The sequence below is a fragment of the Salvelinus namaycush genome, chromosome 5 (genome assembly GCF_016432855.1).
Source record: "Salvelinus namaycush isolate Seneca chromosome 5, SaNama_1.0, whole genome shotgun sequence".
NCBI lineage: Eukaryota > Metazoa > Chordata > Actinopteri > Salmoniformes > Salmonidae > Salvelinus > Salvelinus namaycush.
In genome coordinates, this window is record NC_052311.1 from 54,285,858 (window position 1) to 54,305,728 (window position 19,871).

Here is a 19,871-nt window from a genome sequence, read left to right on the forward strand (position 1 = left end):
GTGAAGGTCACACGGTTTTACAGTGATAAAATGATGGGCACATGCAAGCACGCGTCTCCTCTCACTTTTTTGACCAAACCAGTCTGGTTGAGTCAGAGGGTTCAAAGAATGCAGCCCTTGAGAGCTGGTCTAATTACTTAGTTTCAGCCAGCATGCACATTCCCCAACTGATAACAAACCCTCCCTCTATGTGGTAATACTAAAGCCTCACCACATTCCTAAGCCATTACACACTGTATCTGTACGTTTCCTTGACTCTCCCACTCTGTCCAAACTACCTGTTACCACGGCAGCGGGTTCACCTTAGTCAACCAGATGACATATGCATATCAAACAAACAGGGGGAGGGGCTTGGGTGTGTGAGTGAACACACTTCACCTCTCTCCCTCGCTACCCTTCTCCTGTTGATTCCCATAGCCTAGATACTGTACGTTATCAGCACTCTTGACAATGAACAGTTTTATCACAACCGAAACGAGACAAACAGCAAGACTCAGCACCCTCCAGGGTATGCTAACATGTTACACTAGCTAACAGAGGACATTGATAATAAATATACCCAGATACCGACATTAAATTACTATTTATATTCCTTCTATGTACATATACAGAGCAACAAGGTCATCTTTTCAAAAATCAAGAAAACTTTAATTGCAACCAAATACAAAAAAACAACAAAATAGAAAGACATGACAAATAGTGACAAATTCTAAAAGGTTTCTTTAAAAAAATAAAACAAACAAGTTCAGAGAGCGGTGAATAAAAAGCACATTTTGTGATAAGATTGTTTCGAGTGTGCACTGTACAAAATGGTGCACGGTAAAAGCACATTAAGCCTGTTTTGGCGTAGTAGTCACAGCAAAGCAGTCGATAAATAAAGCACTCCAAAAACAAATTATAAAGCACTGCAATAAGAGATAAAAAGATAAGGACTTGTAAAATAAGCATTGATACAGAAGATAATAAATCCTTCATGCTTGGCGCTGAGAAATAGAACATGTGACACCATAAATTAGTAATTCTTTATTTTTCTTTCCACTAGATACTGTATTTATATATTTATACTATGTACACGTCAGGGGGGAGCGATTGAGACGACAAGGAAGTTAAGGCTTCGATTAGTCATCAGTGTTTAGAGCCAAAGGAGGAATATGTGGATTATCAACAACAACTAAATAACAACCTAACGCTGTGTTAGCTCCAGGTCAGGAACATTACGTCAACTCTCTAAAAGCAGTTTTATTTTAAAACCTTTGTGCCAGGCAGTACAAGCGGAGGTCAAGAGAAGTAGATTCCCAGAAAGCATTTACTTAAAATAAAAAATAAATGTTGTAAAAGATTGGCCAATTGGGTATTTATTTTATGAAAGCTTTAAAAACACAGCCCTCACAGAGAGAGAGCAACAGTACAGATGATTCTCAGAAAGTGTTCTCAGAACACATGTTCCTTAAATCCCTGACAGTGGGCAAGAGGAGTGTGTGTGTGTGTGGCTCTCTCCCACTCTCTGAAGAACAGAAGGGTCTGTGAATGTTCTGACAGAGTTCGGACCACTAAGTGTTTGTGTGCGTTTGGGGAAGTGTCTCTCCTACTAGTTCCCCCTTTCTGTGTGTGTGTGTGTGTGTGTGTGAGAGAGTGTGTGAGTGAGTGAGAGTGAGATCAGGCTGCAGGGGACAGTGTACAGTAATGTTTCCTCTAACTCCCACTGCTAAGAGACAGAGGGGGCAGGAAATGGCCATTCGGGTTACACACCCTGTGGCACTGACAGATGTCCCAAAGCCTCTGAGCCACACACACAGCGCTGACTCAGAAACCACACAGATCACTGCCTCTGTGGGAGCTAGTCTATCTGATAAATAGTATGTGTGTTTATGGGTGAAGGAGCAGGTATCTTAAGTATGCTGATTGAGTTTAGTGAACCTGCCAATCCAGTTATTTCAGTTATCAACCTGGCTGAAAAACTCTGTTTTGTTTACATGCATTTCAACTATTGTTCTTGAGATGAACTAGACTCACCAGTATTTAATAGCTGAAGATGTGCATCTTATACCTTTTCATTGAAGGGTTGTCTATTCAAGCAGTTACATTCGGAGTACAGTATTATTGGCTCTGATTGAACTTTGACCTTGGCCAAACTAGGAAGTGAGTTCCACATGACACCATTGACTATACAGCAATAATTTACACTGATCAATATCCACATTTTTTCCACAGGAGTTCGACAAGAAAAATAAAGATCCGTACATATATAGTATACAGATACCTCACACCAAAATATACATACAACTTTCTCCCTTCCCTCCCTCTTCACTTCAAACTTAAGGACATTATCAATATTTCTCCAGACACACTTTATCACCTTCATACAAATATAACTCGTGGGCATATCCTGTTTTGGTGTTACACACAAGTGCAAAGATTGGAGATACGTGTTTCTTAGTGGTCATTATAAGTAGTTCACTACAGGCCTCTACGCTGACCTTTTTTAGGAGCACGTGTGTGGCTAAGTTGAAAAATGTAGGCGCACACAAAGAAATTTAGGAGCACAGTGAAAAATATTTGAGGTAATAAAGCTAGAATTCTAAATTTGTCTAGGCGCACCGGTGCTCCAAAATAAAGATTCCATGTCGCAAAGCAAAATACTTAGGCGCATATGAAAGTAAAATGGTTGCACTGTAGAGCCCTGCTCCCTGCATGTGTACTGTATCTATAATGTTTATGTAAGCCAGAGTTTCGGGCTATACTGAGGACAGACTTAGGCTATCGTGTTATCAAGTGCTGATGGTTAGGCGAGTCGCAGTGGGTCAGTATCTATCCCTTCCTCCCAGTCTCCCCCCTCTCCGTCCCTTTCTCTCCCCCACACCAAGGTCAACAGCCACCACAAGAGTTAACGTCATCCTGGAACACTGTGTGTGTAATATGTGCGTTTCTCTGTGACCCCATGACCTTTGGCTGGCCGTGACCCAGAAACAGACCCAGGCTTAATGGGCCAATCAGGCGCCTCGCCTGGTCAGGGCAGCCAAGGAAACCCCACTGATTAACCAGGGAACACGATGAATCACAGGGGAGTCATGAGATAGGAATCGTTCAGGGATTGATTCAGATCTGGGCTATTGAGGGTAGGAAACTAAGGCTCTTCAGGAAGACAGCTGGTCATAGCCTTCCAGTGGTCATCTGTTTGCCTCTAGTGATGTATAATAGTTGTACATGGTGATATTGGCTTGAACAGCCCTGTCTTGTTAGAAAGACAAATTAGTCACTAAACTATCAGGCTCCGGTCTCTCAATCATGAAGGATTATACCCAGACCTCTGCTAGTCAATATAGGTCCTATAATAGGTCATACCTATTCTGTGTATGCACAGAATCAATCAATGCATTTGACTTAATTTATATCTTAATTGGCTACAGATGCAAATATGCCATCATGTATTTGGATTTCTATATAACCTGACTAACCAACCTATGAAAGCTGAGATGTACAGTGAGCAGGGCATGACTCCACCATGGCTTTCTGAGTCAGGTCTGGCAGGAGGAAGGGGGTACAGTAAGTGGGGTGTTTGACACGTAGGGAGGGAGCCATGCAATACTCCCTCTGCTCTCCCTGTATCCCTGACCTCCACACAGCCCTGTGTAAATCACACACACACACAGGGTAGAGAGAGGTGATGGAGAAAGACTGGGGGAGGAGACGGGGAGAGAGAAAATGTCCACGTCATAACATCCAAGCGGTGGTCATTTGGTGTGCGTGGGCTAAGCTGAGCGGTGACTTCATGGCTCATTAGCAATCAAACTCTTAGGTGTCAGGAACACCACAAGAAGAGAGGGATCAAACAGAGGAGAGGGAGAACAGCCCTGCTGTTTGAGCCTTTTCTTTTTCTCCCTCTCTCAATTCATCCTAATCCCTCTCTCCCCGTCTCTCCGGAGATGAGAACAGCTGTACGGTTCCCTCTATCCATTCCCTCCCTCATATCCCTCTATCAATCCCCCTTTCATGCACTCTTCATCTAGATGACTACCCCTCCTTCAGTAAGTTGTTTATCATTTCAGAATGTCCCAAACTAAATTCTGTGCATACTTCCAATTGGTGGCACAATAGCAGAGAGAATGAGGTAGAAAGAGGAGGCCTACTGCAACATACAGACACGAGAGAGAATCTGACATTCTACTTAACCACAACTACATCGACCACTTCCGCTGCCAAAGTTCCCCTTCCCTTCCCCAGTACTGTCACGTACAGCAGAAACAAGGCTAATGTAGCCGGAACAAACGTTGTCCCACAGGAGAGAGACGAGAATAGCAGGGAGCAGATATCATCGTGACACCCCTTACATTGCTACTGTGCGTTTAGTGGAGATAAGAGTGAATATTTTCGTGAGGAGTTTCTCTAGCTAGCGAGGGAACGGCTGCATGGAGATGCCATTTTACCCACAAGTCCCTAACGCAATGTGTCTCTCTGGAGGCTTCAATCTCCAAGGTCCCTAAGCTAAGGAAAGGAGGAACACAACAGACAGAGCAGCAATGTGAGGAAGATAGTTTTAGGATTTCTTTTGTTTTGGTAGATAGATACCAAGTGATCCACTTTTCATATTGGGACCAGAGAAAAAGATTTGTCTTATCAATACACCAGTCCTCCATCTTGTTTCTGTACATTCCCTCCCTCAGCCACGTCATCCAGTTCATCTTGCTCTCTCTATGGGCTGCATTGTTGGTCGTTGTTAATATATTTCAAATGATCCAACAGAGGAGAACCAAACACCACCAACTCCTCTGGAAGGAGGACATTTTCATTCATCCTTTCCTTCTTCCATCCCGCTTTCCCTTCCTCCTCCTCTTCCTCTGCCCGTTCTTTCTACACGTACACGGCAGTCCGTGAGATGACCGACCCGTCGCGCTGAGACTCCATGTCGTCGTCAAGGTAACCGCCCATGATTCTGTCCTGGTCATGTGGTGGGCGGAGCTGCAGGATGGGCCCGCCCCTTCCAAAGTGGTCGTAACTCTCCTCGTCGTCCTCCAGTTGGTCAAACTTTCTCCGCTCCGCCTCGTCCAGCTCGCCGCTCAGCAGGATGTCCTGCGCCGTGGCAACCCCCCCCTCACCATGCCCCCCCAGGTGTAGCGGCACGTGGTGATTGGCCTTGTCAGTCAGGCCATCATGGGCGGAGCCCTCCTTGTAGACGTAGATGGGGCTGTTGTTGCCGTCCGCCCCGTTGCCCCCGGCACCAGCACCCGTCCCGTTCTTGCTCCCCTTCTTGCCGCCACCGAAGATGCGCGACTTTATGTCGTAGGAACTGGGGTTTTGGTTGCCGCGGTAACCATGCTGTTGCCGGCGGCTCCGGGTGACCAGGACGGCAATAAGGGCGGCGACGAGGAGGAGGGCCAGAAGGGAGCCAATCACAGCACCTGCCACCACGCCTGCATTGGAGGGGACCACAGAGGGTTCTGTAGGAAGGGAGGGAGGGAAGGGAGAGGAGAGAGAGAAGAGGATGAGACAGGTGGAGGAAAGCAGATTGAGAAAGAAAGCAGATGGAGGGAAAGAAAGGGGAAATAAAGAGAGGACAAGAGGGAGAGAAGAGGGGTTGGATGATGTCAGCAGTCTGCACTGTATTCCATGTGATGTGTTTTTGCATGTGGGCGTGTGCGTGCTGAGGCTCTAACAGCAGTGTTTAACGTCACTGGCATTTCCTACTCTCCCTCTGAGCTGCTCGTCCCCATTCCCTCACAAACACCCTACTAAACGTCAGAGCAACACTTCAACAAGGTCTCTGCAACATCAAGGCAACGTGCCAATGATGTCTTCTCCTAAAAAGTGTGAGGGCAGTGTGCAGGTTCTCTTTAGTCTCAGCCCCCTCACCCACAAAATAGCAGAACCACTAAGCAAAAACAAAAGACATCCTCTGGAGTCCAGAGGGCAAGAACAGGTGGAGGCCATGCAGGAGGACAGGACAGGAGGATGATAAATGGATGGAGGGATGCAGCCAGGGATGAAGGAGAAGAGGATGCGGGTGGTGGTGACTGACAGAGCAAGACAGTAGAATGACAACTCCTGCTTCAAGCTACTATAATGTACAGCAGGACAGTCAGTCTGCCCTCTCTCCCCTAGCTACTGAACACCCAATTGAGCTCCGTTGTATAAGCCCCGGACGGTGTGTGTGTTTCCCCTCAGTTTGGTCATATTGCAAGGCTCATGACTCCAGACACATCGGCTGGTGAGATTGCTAGTTATTTGCTACCACTCTCTACCTCTCTTCTCAGCCATCTCTCTCATTCTTCCTCCATCTACTACACCTTCCTTTCCTCCCTCCCTCTCATGTCCCACACACCACCTCCCTCAGCCCTCCCTCTCTCCGTTTTTCTTTCCACACACTGCTCACCTGTACACGCAGAGTACGCTTGAGTGCTAGAGCAGAGGACGCTAGAGCAGAGGACGCTAGAGCACAGGACGCTAGAGCACAGGACGGAGGACGCTAGAGCGCTAGCTCAGAGGACGCTAGAGCAGAGGACGCTAGAGCAGAGGACGCTACAGCGCTAGAGCAGAGGACGCTAGAGCAGAGGACGCTAGAGCACAGGACGCTAGAGCAGAGGACGCTACAGCGCTAGAGCAGAGGACGCTAGAGCAGAGGACGCTAGAGCAGAGGATGCTAGCGCGCTAGAGCCCAGGATGCTAGAGCGCTAGAGCCCAGGATGCTAGAGCGCTAGAGCCCAGGATGCTAGAGCGCTAGAGCACAGGAAGCTAGAGGGCTAGCGTAGAGGACGCTAGAGGGCTAGCGCAGAGGACGAGGAGCGCGAGCAGAGTGCGAGGAGCGCGAGCAGAGGACAGCAGAGCGCTAGCAGAGGACAGCAGAGCGCTAGCAGAGGACAGCAGAGCGCTAGCAGAGGACAGCAGAGCGCTAGCAGAGGACAGCAGAGCGCTAGCAGAGGACAGCAGAGCGCTAGCAGAGGACAGCAGTGTTGTGTCCCAAGGTTTCACTAAACGGCTTCCTGTAAAGGAATACTTCCTCTCCCACGGTGTTTGGCCTTTTAAACAGCATGGGACAAGCTCTCACCAGCAGGATCACACACACACCTTATGTTTTACTATCCTTGTGGGGACAAAAAATGGATTTCCATTCAAAGTCCAATTTTCCCTAACCCTTAAGCTTAAAATAGCTTTTGTCCTCGTGAGGATGTGAGAAATCTCCCCACCTGAGAATTTTCCTTACACACACACACACACACACACACACACACACACACACAGGGGAGACGCTTCTCCCAGTCTGGCAGTAAACACACTGAGCACAACACCTTGGGAAGAACGGTACACAATCCTCTCAATGAAAAATGCACTCATATCTCCCTCGCTCTCACCCCCGCAAGGTCGGCTTGCATTTTTGTGTGCAAATGTTCTCACCACGGCCTGTAGGTCCAGGTTACAGACCCGACTGTGTTCTATACTGAGTATTGACAACCCAGACAGTTTTTTCTGCGACATTGTGCATTATATGTCCATTGCGCTGCACACAATTTAAACTTAGTCTTGAATGGTGCATAGCAAGATATACCAGAGATAAGGGACTGTTAATATTGCAACCACACAACTCAAATGTCGGTTCACCAGTATGAACAAAATCACAACACGCTTTTTTTGTTTGAGCCCTCAAGGACTTTTGTCCGCTCAAGATAAATTTGTTTGCATCTGCCAACTTATTGGCTGTCCAGTATCCAGACGACCTGTCCCAGAGCTTCCTATTCAGTTCATCTCTTTCCGTAACCCGTTGAGTCCGGCAATTAAGGAGAATGCGAGAGGCTAAAATAAAGATGCTTTAAATCTAGCAGTTCTGCACCACCACTCCCTTCTGCCCAGTTCCCCTCCTCTTGCTATGGCAATCAAGCTGTTTATAACCATCCCTGTAACTGTCGCGTCTGTGGAGATGGTTTTCTAAACTAAAACTCATAAAGACCTACTTAAGAAGCAATAGGCTCTCGATCCGACATACGTTTTTTTAACTCCTGAGTAAGCTCCACTCACTGCACTGGCGCCGTCGTAGCCTTGACAACGGCATTTGTTCACCGATATCCCCTTATACTTTCAATCAGTTCATTTCTTCTTCAAGGCCTGAGGCACTTTGGTCAGTCACATTCTTGAAGGCCAAGAAACAAATGCTTAGCTTCCTAGTACATTAAAAAGATTCTTAATTACTTTTTAGAGGGTTACTGTCACAATTATTTATGTCAGACAGGCGCATGGGCCCCCCCAGAGCTCGTTGGCCCCCAGGGCTGTCCGGCCAAAAAGAAAGAAACAACCCCAGAAAGTACACTATGCATCGCTCAAGCACAAAAACCACTGGCTGAGGAAAATTATGCTTTTTATAGATTGCATCATGCACGACCATAAGCTCCAAGTAACCGCAAGTAATGAGAGAGATGGGGCGGATATAAAGCCTGCTGCCGCCCGCCTCCTAAATACATGCAGCAGCCCCTCAACGCACACACACACACCACTCAGTGGTGCATGGGCATATATTACATCACGGGAGAAGACTGATTGGTTGGTTTCTTCACAGAGAGAGAGATGGTGAGTTAGCAGCAGTACTGAATGTGACTTATTGAATGGTCTGGATCAGACCATTTATACAGGTCTCTGGTCTTGATCATGTCTTACTGAGGGGTGGAGGGATGGCAGAGGGCAGTCAGGCCTGGAGGCTGGAGAGGAACAGACTACATTAGATCTATCGCTCTTCTCTGTACGCATGGCCAGAGATAGACTGACTGACAGACCGGAGGAAAAAGGAAAGAAGGAGATGCATCCTCTGAAGGGGGGCTGACACCACTACATGGGAATATGTGAAATAGGAAGGATGCAGGTTAACTCATTAAGAGGGGCTGATTTGGACGGGAATGGGGGAATCGGAAAGGAAAAAGGTTTGTCTGAACAGGTGGGAAGGATTTTGATGTGACACCAGTGCATGGGAATATTGGAGAGACCAGCTCTGGAGACAGTGGTGATGGCAGAAACTGGGTTAGCTAACTGCGGCAGAGCAGGATCCAGTGCAGGATCAGTGGAGCTAAGCAGTGATTAAGAGAGCCGGTATTTAAGAGAAGGGGAGACCAGCTCAGCAGGATGAGAGAGAGAGATAGGGTAAGGGGGATGAGAGAGCGGTATGAGAGAGAAAGGAAGGGAGATGGAGAGAGAGAGAGAATGGGATGAGAGGGAGAGGGGTGAGAGTGGAGAGAGGAAGAATGAGACACAGGGTGAGAGGGAGATAGAGGGGAAATGGAGACTGCCTCAGTGCTGTGGGCTGGTATTTGAGAGAGAGACAGAGAGAGGGGGTCACAGAGAGGGCTAACGGCATGTCTCTCCACTGAGCACAGATCAGTACAGCTCTGTAGGAGTCTCATAGGAACACTGACAGAGGACCGGACCAGGGGCAGGGACACAACACAGACAGATCCCAGGTCAGCTCGTAACCCTGTGCAGGGCTCTCTGCATCAGTTGTCACACAGCTGGGGGCAGGACAGGAGCAGCAGCAGGACAGGAGCCTGCTCTAGCCTGGTCCAGACGCTGGCCATTTCACGGCCACGGCCAGCCCTGGTTGGACACAGCTCCACTGCATTAGCACTCCATCTGTATTCACACTACCTCTCTCTCCGTCTCAGTCTTTCTCTGTATGGGCCTGCACTCAGTTCATTCATCCTCCTTTTTACTGTCTTTCTCACTGAGGGGGAATGACAGGAGAAAAGAAGAGAAGAGGGAGATGACAGGACAAGGGAGGGGAGTAGAGCTGACATGGTAAAAATCTGTCGTTCTGCTCCTGAGCAAGACAGTTAACCCACTGTTCCCAGGGGCCGATGACGTGGATGTCGATTAAGGCAGACCCCCGCACCTCTCTGATTCAGAGGGGTTGGGTTAAATGCGGAAGTCACATTTCAGTTGAATGCATTCAGTTGTACAACTGACTAGGCATCCACCTTTCCCTATAGCAGGAGAGAGCAGATGAATGGGGAGGGAGGAAGAAGGAAAGAATTTAGGGGTGATGGACCAGAGGAGAGAGAGGGAGGACAGGAAATCATTCTGGGAGACCGGAAAGGACAGCAGAGTTTATGGGAGACAGGATGGTGAGGGGGAGGAGAGGGAGGACAGAAGAGAGGGAGTTAAGGAGAAGCAGCCAGGAGCTGAAGCAGCAGAGGCCGACTGATCCGCTCAGAGAGGAGAGAGAAAGACTACACACTCACAGCACTGTCAGCCTGCTCGCTCTCACACACACTAATCAGAGAGAAAATGGAGGGGGTGATAGTGGTAGAGAAGAAGCAGTGCCATAGATTCCCATAGGGGTTTTAAATGGCATCAGCATCCTGTTCCCCTCTCACCCCCCTCCTTATTCTAAAAGCAGTCACTTACGCTCTCTACCTTCTACCAACCCTTCCCCTTTCTCACTCTCTCCATCTCCCTCGTTCAATCACCCCTTTTTCTCCCCTCCTCCCACCCCCCAGCCCTGTACCCATACCCAGCCCTGTAAAACCCTGTGGGACTGCATGGGGATGTCCGTTATGTTCCAGAGAGATGCTAGTGGCCCGTCAGAGAGAACACATTAGTACCATGGGAAGGTGAGGGACGGAGCGGGGGAGGTGAGGGACGGAGCGGGGGAGGTAGAGGAGTGGTGGCTTTTAAAACATTCACTAGTGAATTGCCCTTTTTCTCCATTTGTCCTGCATTCCCCCGTGGCAGCACAAAACGACTTCAGGTAAAGTGCATATCAGGGGGGCGGAGAGACAGAGAGAGCAAGGTGGAACTCGTGGAGGGGATAGATGGACGGAGTGTTATTTATTTAAACTGCGCGGTCGACAGAACATCTTTCAAGTGGTGTAGTGGTTGTCTAGTCACAGTACACAACAAGGAGATAGCAAGGTTTAGTATCAGTCCAGTCCAATGCAAACCGTACACTCAAACAAACCCTGCCAGTGTGTGGAGACCTGAAACGGTCTCTGATGATGATGCAATCCATTCTACCAGTAGATGAACAGACGAGTAGAGCTCAAACATCACAGCTAGGATCCATAGGTATGAACAGAATGAGAGGATTGCATGCAAACAAGGAGGGATGGGTGATAAGGTTTCAAAGAGTAGAGGATGGATAGATGGAAAACCCAAACGGAGGAAGAGGCCCAGTAAACTGCCCCCCAACCACTAACCCCAGGGACAGAGCATGCTTCTCTCCCTGACTACAGGCAAGCATCACCACACCCTCTGTGTGTGTGTGTGTGTGTGTGTGTGTGTGACCCAGCATGCCTGCATGTGTAGTAAGTGTGTTTTCAGGTGTGTGTCCAGGTGTGTTTGTAGCATAGCATGCACATGTGTATGATTACAGTCATTTCAGGTGTGTGTGGACTCACCTCGGACCATAACAGTGACCTGGTCCTTGCCGGTGCCCAGGCGGTTCTTGACCTCACAGACGAAGGTTGTGTTGGCCTGCTCGTCCACCTTCAGCACGGTCAGCACATTTTCTTTTACCTGCACTGTGTCTGGCATCTGACCAGTCATACTGGGGGTAGAGGGAGAGGAGGAGGAGAGGGTGGAAAACATAAGTATTGGAACCTGGCCCAGATCTCCCTACTTCCAAATTACCTTTTCATACCTAGAAAAAGGTAATACAAGTAAGTGATTATGGAGGAGCCAGTTAGGACACTGCATGGCTTATTGTTTCTACTGGGGTTAAACTCCACTATGGAAAGTTACACCATTTTTCCATCATCAAGATAAGAGTCCAGTGGCTGTCGAGTTGATCATTATTATCTGTGGTTTATAGTGGCCTGTGGATAGAGTGATAATTAAAGAAGGAGAGAGAGAGAGACCGGGATACAGACTGACAAAGAGACCGGCCGACGGATAGATACTCACGTTTTCCATGTGATGGTGGTAGGGATGGGGTTGGCAGTAGCCTGACAGGTCAGAGCCACGTTGGTCCGACCCATGTACCAGTTATTATCATAGCCCACGATGGTCACCTGTGGGGGGTCTGAGAAAGAGAGGTTAATTAGTGGGACTTCCTACAGAGAGAAAATAATTATATTCGGATGCATATTCATGACAACATTAAAAAGGTCTGAGAATACGCTCTGCATGAGTAAGTGTGTGTGTGTGTGTGTGTGTGTGTGTGTGTGTGTGATACATGTGTGCACCAGTGTGTGCAGTGGCCTTACATTCGATGGCCAGTTTCATCAGGAAGCTCTCAGGCTTCCCCTGGGTTCGATGGGACACCAAACAGCTGATGTCTTTGCCATTGTCTGCTGCTGTGGGAACCAGCATGTACTGGCTGGATACCGTCACAGTGTTGTCAGCGCCCGCCGTAGTGGCGGAGGTAGCGTTGCCGTTGACAGCCGTCACCCATGCAATCTGGGCAGCAGGGCGACCGTCGGCCGACTCACAGCGGGCCACGGCAACTGGCTTGGCTCCCGCAGCGACAGTGGAGGCTATCACTGTTACCCCGGAGGCAGAGTTCCTGGGTTTGGCTGATGAAGGGAAGAGAGAGAATAATTAATGAATACCAATATTGATAAACGACTAGACCGGCGAAAACAAGACAGACCTCTCCCCCCCTCTCCATATGGCTGTTGAATGTGAGTAGAGCAATCAGGACAAGAGCTGACACCAAGCATGACAAGCAGCCGGATCAATAAACGCCCGAGGGGAGAGAGGGGAGCTGCGCCCAGGTTAGAGCAATGATTCTAACGCATTAACAGAAACACAATTGATCTGACAATACCACTTCTAATAGCAATTAAGCTGCATGGACAAGGTAGAGGTCGGAGGTGGCACGAGAGCACTTACACAGATACATAATAGAACATGGATACACACACACACAGTCTAGGGAAACAGAACACACACAGACAGTCGTACCGAGCATGACGAGGGAGGTGACGCCCTGTTCGTTGCCGCTGGGGTAGGTGGCGTATTCACAGATGTATTTCCCCTCGTCAGTCATCTTGACGTCCGAGATCTGGATGGAGGGGTTGCTGAGGGAGGGGGGTTCCGTCGTGAAGCGGACCCGCCCCTTCAGGGGAGATGTGGGGTAGCTTGCCCCAAAGGTAGGGTGGTACACGGCGATGTTGAGCCGCTCGCCCTCCTTCGGCTCATAGATCCAGGACACCTGCGTAGTAGAGTCAAGTTCATTCATTCAAATATTACACAACCTGTCAAATGGGGAAAAGGGGTCAATAAATAACAGCGACTCTTAATCTTTTCTTTGTGAACATGTATTACTATCTTTGATTTGATTTTTTTATCCTTTATTTAACTAGGCAAGTCCGTTAAGAACAAATTCTTATTTATAATAATGGTCTACCAGGGAATAGTGGCTTAACTGCCTTGTTCAGGGGCAGAACAACAGATGTTTTACCTTGTCAGCCCGCGGATTCGATCTAGCAACCTTTCGGTTACTGGCCCAATGCTCTAACCACTAGGCTACCTGCCGCCCCACTACTGTAGATAAAAGCTTTCAAATCAAATAGCATATCAGACAATCCATGTACAGTGCACGTAAACTTGGATGATCAAGGACAAAGTGTCTTAATAATCATGTAGAATTTTCTCTTGTTAATGGTCATGAATGGCCATGAGTTCCTGTATGTGTGTGTGATCATTTAGGACTTTCTTCTCATGTTGTAAAAACATATATATTTGTCTACATACGAGTTCCTGTCTGACACTGACCTGTGTGAGCTGTATCCCTCCAGGGTCTGTGAAGGCACACCTCAGGTTGACCGCCTGGCTGGGGTAGGACATCACTTCCGGTTCCACCTTCACCCGCTGAGACAACGCCCCTGGGAGGAAGAGGAGAGAACGTTAGAGCACCTTCCTGTTTTCCCCTCCCTGTTCTTTGTCAGGGGGCATGAAGGAAAGGTGAGTAGGAGAGGAAGCTTGTTGGCACTATTGGGACCAGGCCCCAGCCCCCAGTCAGCCTGATGAGGAGAGGAAGCTTGTTGGCACTATTGGGACCAGGCCCTAGTCTGTCCGATGACAGATTATAGTTCTGTGGAATCGTCTGGTACACCATTAAGACTACCTACAGTAAGCAAGTAGGTCAACGCTCCAGGAGTCTGCTAGAGGGGTGTGTGTGTGTGTGTGTGTGTGTGTGTGTGTGCGCGAGCACATGTAGTGATGAGAAAAAAGCCCAGTCTGCTCCACACAGGTCATAAATCATTTGGATTGCTTATGCTTTTCTAGAACCAGCTATTTACTCTGGGCATCCACACACACACACTGTGTACAGGGATTGGTGTGTGTTTGTGTACATGTTGTCCTACATTATCAGGACCACAACATCCTGACAAGTCACCAGAAGGTGTCTTTCGTGCATGTCTGCGTGAAAATGTAATTAACTGTATGAATGAGTGTGCATCGGTGTGTGTGTGTGTCTGGTCTACCTGTTCTACGTAAAGACAAATTATCTGCTGCGACACACCTGTCAATGTTTACCAACATTTCTCACTCTCTGCGTGTGTGTGTGTGTTCCCATATTGTGCAGCCACAGGCTTCTTAACATGATGCACACACCCACGTGATTGATACCGAAATCAATTTTAGCATCATAACTGGTTCTACTGGTTTGTCCATCCTCTCTGAGTGGAGAAACAGAAACTAGAGAAGAAGGTGGGGTGGAAAACACACCATCCCTATAGAGACACGAGTCAAAGGCCAGGACTGACGGTCTTCTCTGGTGGTGGTTATGAGCAATCCACACAGCCTACCTCTGCTACCATGGTCTTTAAACAGGAAGAGAGAGAGAGAGAAAAACGATAGCGAAAGATAACAAGCAAGGCATTTCCTAGAATTACCCACCGTCACTCCCAGCACCAACCCAATGTCAGACTCCAACCACAAAATAACCCTTCTGCAACCACATAACCTCTTTACAACCACCTGGAGACTCTGCTGCCAGGATGGAAGAGCCAGAAGCACTGGTATTCCCCTCATGAGGGGGGAAGGGTTCAGAATCTGAGTGTTCTAGCTGGATCCTGGTGCCTCTCCAGACCTTGAAGACCAGTGTGTATTGTGTCCTAGTGTAGGGGCCTACTGCTGTGTGATCTAGGTGTTTGGGAGGGATCAGGCAGCAGCCTGACTTCAATCCACCTGCAGCAGATAGACCAACTACAGATTAGCTCTGGGACCTGCTCGGCTCTAGTGAGGGAAGGAGGGAGGGCTATTGAAACCCAGGATTGCTCGTCTCCACTGGGGAGTATTAATTGAGTCAACCTTGCACGCCACAGGTCATTACACAGACCTGTATTGATGTGTGCGCGCGCACACACACACACACACTTTGTAATCCCAGGAAGGCAGGCAGGCAGGCGGGAAGTAAGGCAGGCAGAAAGCCCAGAGGGACAGGGCTGAGGAAAGCCTGCCTGCTGTCAGTCACAGACAGAGCAATAAGAGGAAAACCAACCCAGTTTAACTCTCTCCAAGATGAGAGGGGGATGAGAGGAGAGGAATGGTTTGAGACATCCAACCCCCCCAGGGATATAAAATATAACCCACTCCCTGAAATGACTAACCCCCCAGGATTGTAGACTATCATTAGAACGACAAGGGTTGACTTGATTATTTATGGTGTGTGTGCTGTGTTGCTAAGGTAAGGATGCCTTAAACAGAAAACTAATATTAAAGAGGACAAATTCAAATGAAATATATATAAAAGAGATCGAGAGAGAGGGTCGAAGTCTGGAACCAACAAGACCCTGTACATCTTCTACCCCCAAGCCATAAGACTATTTTAGAAGTTTGTTTAAATCAGCTTCTTGATATCACACCAGTCAGGTGGCTGGATTATCTTGGCAAAGGACAAATGCTCACTAACAGGGATGTAAACAAATTTGGCCACAATTTTTCAGAAATAAGCTTTGTGTGTGTAAGTAAAAATTCTGGGATCTTTTATTTTAGCTCATGAAACATGGGACCAACACTTTACATGTTGCATTTATATTTTTGTTTGTAGTTAACCAATAGCTACCCGGAGTTACTGCATTGACCTTTTGTGTGCGAACTCTTGACTCATCACTTACGCTGCTGTTACTGTTTAGTCCATCCTGTTACCTAGTCCCTTTTCTCCTTCTCTGCATTGTTGGGAAGGGCCTGTTAGTAAGAACTTCACAGTTAGTCTACACCTGTTGTTAACCAAGCATGTCACAAATAACATTTGATTTGGGTTGAAGGGTAGAGGAGAGAGGACACGGTTGAAGGGTATAGAAGAGAGGACACGGTTGAAGGGTATAGAAGAGAGGACACGGTTGAAGGGTATAGAAGAGAGGAGACGGTTGAAGGGTAGTGGAAACGGTTGAAGGGTAGTGGAAACGGTAGTGGAAACGGTTGAAGGGTAGTGGAAACGGTTGAAGGGTAGTGGAAACGGTTGAAGGGTAGAGGAAACGGTTGAAGGGTAGAGGAAACGGTTGAAGGGTAGAGGAAACAGAAGAGAAGAGACAGTTGAAGGGTAGAGGAAACAGAAGAGAAGAGACAGTTGAAGGGTAGAGGAAACAGAAGAGAAGAGACGGTTGAAGGGTAGAGGAAACAGAAGAGAGGAGACGGTTGAAGGGTAGAGGAAACAGAAGAGAGGAGACAGTTGGAGGGTAGAGGAAACAGGTGAGGAGAGACAGTTGAAGGGTAGAGGAAACAGGTGAGGAGAGACAGTTGAAGGGTAGAGGAAACAAAAGAGAAGAGACAGTTGAAGGGTAGAGGAAACAGAAGAGAAGAGACAGTTGAAGGGTAGAGGAAACAGGAGAGAAGAGACAGTTGGAGGGTAGAGGAAACAGGAGAGAAGAGACAGTTGAAGGGTAGAGGAAACAGGAGAGAAGAGACAGTTGAAGGGTAGAGGAAACAGAAGAGAAGAGACAGTTGAAGGGTAGAGGAAACAGAAGAGAAGAGACAGTTGGAGGGTAGAGGAAACAAAAGAGAAGAGACAGTTGAAGGGTAGAGGAAACAGAAGAGACAGTTGGAGGGTAGAGGAAACAGGAGAGAAGAGACAGTTGGAGGGTAGAGGAAACAGAAGAGACAGTTGGAGGGTAGAGGAAACAGGAGAGAAGAGACAGTTGAAGGGTAGAGGAAACAGAAGAGAAGAGACGGTTGAAGGGTAGAGGAAACAGAAGAGAGGAGACCGTTGGAGGGTAGAGGAAACAGAAGAGAGGAGACCGTTGGAGGGTAGAGGAAACAGAAGAGAGGAGACCGTTGAAGGGTAGAGGAAACAAAAGAGAGGAGACCGTTGAAGGGTAGAGGAAACAAAAGAGAGGAGACCGTTGAAGGGTAGAGGAAACAAAAGAGAAGAGACAGTTGAAGGGTAGAGGAAACAGGAGAGAAGAGACAGTTGAAGGGTAGAGGAAACAGGAGAGAAGAGACAGTTGAAGGGTAGAGGAAACAGGAGAGAAGAGACAGTTGAAGGGTAGAGGAAACAGGAGAGAAGAGACAGTTGAAGGGTAGAGGAAACAGGAGAGAAGAGACAGTTGAAGGGTAGAGGAAACAGGAGAGAAGAGACAGTTGAAGGGTAGAGGAAACAGGAGAGAAGAGACAGTTGAAGGGTAGAGGAAACAGGAGAGAAGAGACAGTTGAAGGGTAGAGGAAACAGAAGAGAAGAGACAGTTGAAGGGTAGAGGAAACAGGAGAGAAGAGACAGTTGAAGGGTAAAGGAAACAGGAGAGAAGAGACAGTTGAAGGGTAGAGGAAACAGGAGAGAAGAGACAGTTGAAGGGTAGAGGAAACAGGAGAGAAGAGACAGTTGAAGGGTAGAGGAAACAGAAGAGAAGAGACAGTTGGAGGGTAGAGGAAACAAAAGAGAAGAGACAGTTGGAGGGTAGAGGAAACAGGAGAGAAGAGACAGTTGAAGGGTAGAGGAAACAGAAGAGAAGAGACAGTTGAAGGGTAGAGGAAACAGGAGAGAAGAGACAGTTGAAGGGTAGAGGAAACAGAAGAGAAGAGACAGTTGGAGGGTAGAGGAAACAAAAGAGAAGAGACAGTTGGAGGGTAGAGGAAACAAAAGAGAAGAGACAGTTGGAGGGTAGAGGAAACAAAAGAGAAGAGACAGTTGGAGGGTAGAGGAAACAGAAGAGAAGAGACAGTTGAAGGGTAGAGGAAACAGAAGAGACAGTTGGAGGGTAGAGGAAACAGGAGAGAAGAGACAGTTGAAGGGTAGAGGAAACAGGAGAGAAGAGACAGTTGGAGGGTAGAGGAAACAGAAGAGGAGAGACAGTTGAAGGGTAGAGGAAACAGAAGAGAAGAGACAGTTGAAGGGTAGAGGAAACAGAGAAAGAGAAGGTTGGAGGGGTGGAGAGAGAGAGAGAACAGAAGCTGCGTGTCAGTCAGTGCTGCTCTACTTTACTTCAGTTTACCGCCTAAAGGACGGGTGACAACACACACACCAATACAAATACCAACACGTACACAGATTTAGCATCTAAAAGTAGCACATCAATGTTCAAGTCGGCATCCTAAGTACTGTCACCAATCATTATGTCTCTCCCTCTCTCACACCCTATGAACAGTGACACCCCTGCTATATTAACCCCTTCCTCTCGGCGCTCTGCCTGACATTTACATATTTCCCACCATGCCTTTGCTGGAGGGAAAACGGATCCGAAAAGGAGGAGAGGTGTGCCGGGAGGATGGAAGGATGAGAGGAGGAGAGACAGCTAGGAGATGTCAAAGTGAAGCAGGATGAGTGGACAGCAAGAGAGAGCGGGGATGAAAGGTTGAAAGAGAGAGAGGGTGAGAGGAATAGAGAGAGAGGGTGAGAGAGACTGACAAAGGGAGAGAGCAGGGTGAGAGTGATGAGTGAAGGAAGGGACATGAGGGAGGAATGGATAGAACAGGGTACAAGGAATGGAGGGGGAGGGAAAGAGGGAGAAGCAATAAACAAGGTTGATGAGCGACAGAGAGAAAGAGAAGAGCGGGAGACAGGAGATAGACAGGGAAAGGGAGAGAAATAAAGTAGGAGAGATGTTGAGAATGAGAGCAAGAACAGGAGAGGGAATCAGTGCATGGAGAGATGAATGACAGAAAGAAAGAGGAAAAGGGAGAGGGGGAGGTATGGAGCAGTAAAGGAGAGCAAAGGTAGACGACATACACTTGACCTTGAGAGAAAATGAGGACTGTCTCAGAATAGAGAGAGGGCAGAGAAACAGTGGGAGTATGACACACACACAGCATTTGAACAGCCATGGCTTTAAAGGGAACATACGCCTATTACCCTTCCCCTGCTTGTCTGCCTCCCTGCCTGCTTGTCTGCCTCCCCCCACGCCTGCCTAGCCCCCTCCCCGCCTGCCTAGCCCCCTCCCCGCCCGCTTACCTCCCAGTCGGTCTGTCTGCCCGCTTACCTCCCAGTCGGTCTGTCTGCCCGCTTACCTCCCAGTCGGTCTGTCTGCCCGCTTACCTCCCAGTCGGTCTGTCTGCCCGCTTACCTCCCAGTCGGTCTGTCTGCCCGCTTACCTCCCAGTCGGTCTGTCTGCCCGCTTACCTCCCAGTCGGTCTGTCTGCCCGCTTACCTCCCAGTCGGTCTGTCTGCCCGCTTACCTCCCAGTCGGTCTGTCTGCCCGCTTACCTCCCAGTCGGTCTGTCTGCCCGCTTACCTCCCAGTCGGTCTGTCTGCCCGCTTACCTCCCAGTCGGTCTGTCTGCCCGCTTACCTCCCAGTCGGTCTGTCTGCCCGCTTACCTCCCAGTCGGTCTGTCTGCCCGCTTACCTCCCTGTCGGTCTGTCTGCCCGCTTACCTCCCAGTCGGTCTGTCTGCCCGCTTACCTCCCAGTCGGTCTGTCTGCCCGCTTACCTCCCAGTCGGTCTGTCTGCCCGCTTACCTCCCAGTCGGTCTGTCTGCCCGCTTACCTCCCAGTCGGTCTGTCTGCCCGCTTACCTCCCAGTCGG

At 48.5% G+C, this 19,871-nt stretch overlaps 1 protein-coding gene across 2 annotated transcripts in view; it reads right to left on the bottom strand.

The window, feature by feature from the left end:
* Positions 1–19,871, bottom strand: part of si:ch73-22o12.1 (nectin-2) — a 64,813-nt gene that overhangs the window by 17,947 nt on the left and 26,995 nt on the right. Inside the window, exons 2-7 of one of the 2 annotated variants that reach the window (XM_038994506.1) lie at positions 13,687–13,796; positions 12,874–13,123; positions 12,174–12,482; positions 11,872–11,989; positions 11,367–11,515; positions 625–5,435 (exon numbers count right to left, since the gene is read on the bottom strand). In XM_038994506.1, the coding sequence (XP_038850434.1) occupies positions 4,849–5,435; positions 11,367–11,515; positions 11,872–11,989; positions 12,174–12,482; positions 12,874–13,123; positions 13,687–13,796 (1,523 nt within the window). In that variant the 3' untranslated portion in view covers positions 625–4,848. Of the gene's footprint in view, positions 1–624; positions 5,436–11,366; positions 11,516–11,871; positions 11,990–12,173; positions 12,483–12,873; positions 13,124–13,686; positions 13,797–19,871 lie in introns of those variants that run through there. The other variant, XM_038994507.1, reaches the window with a different exon arrangement.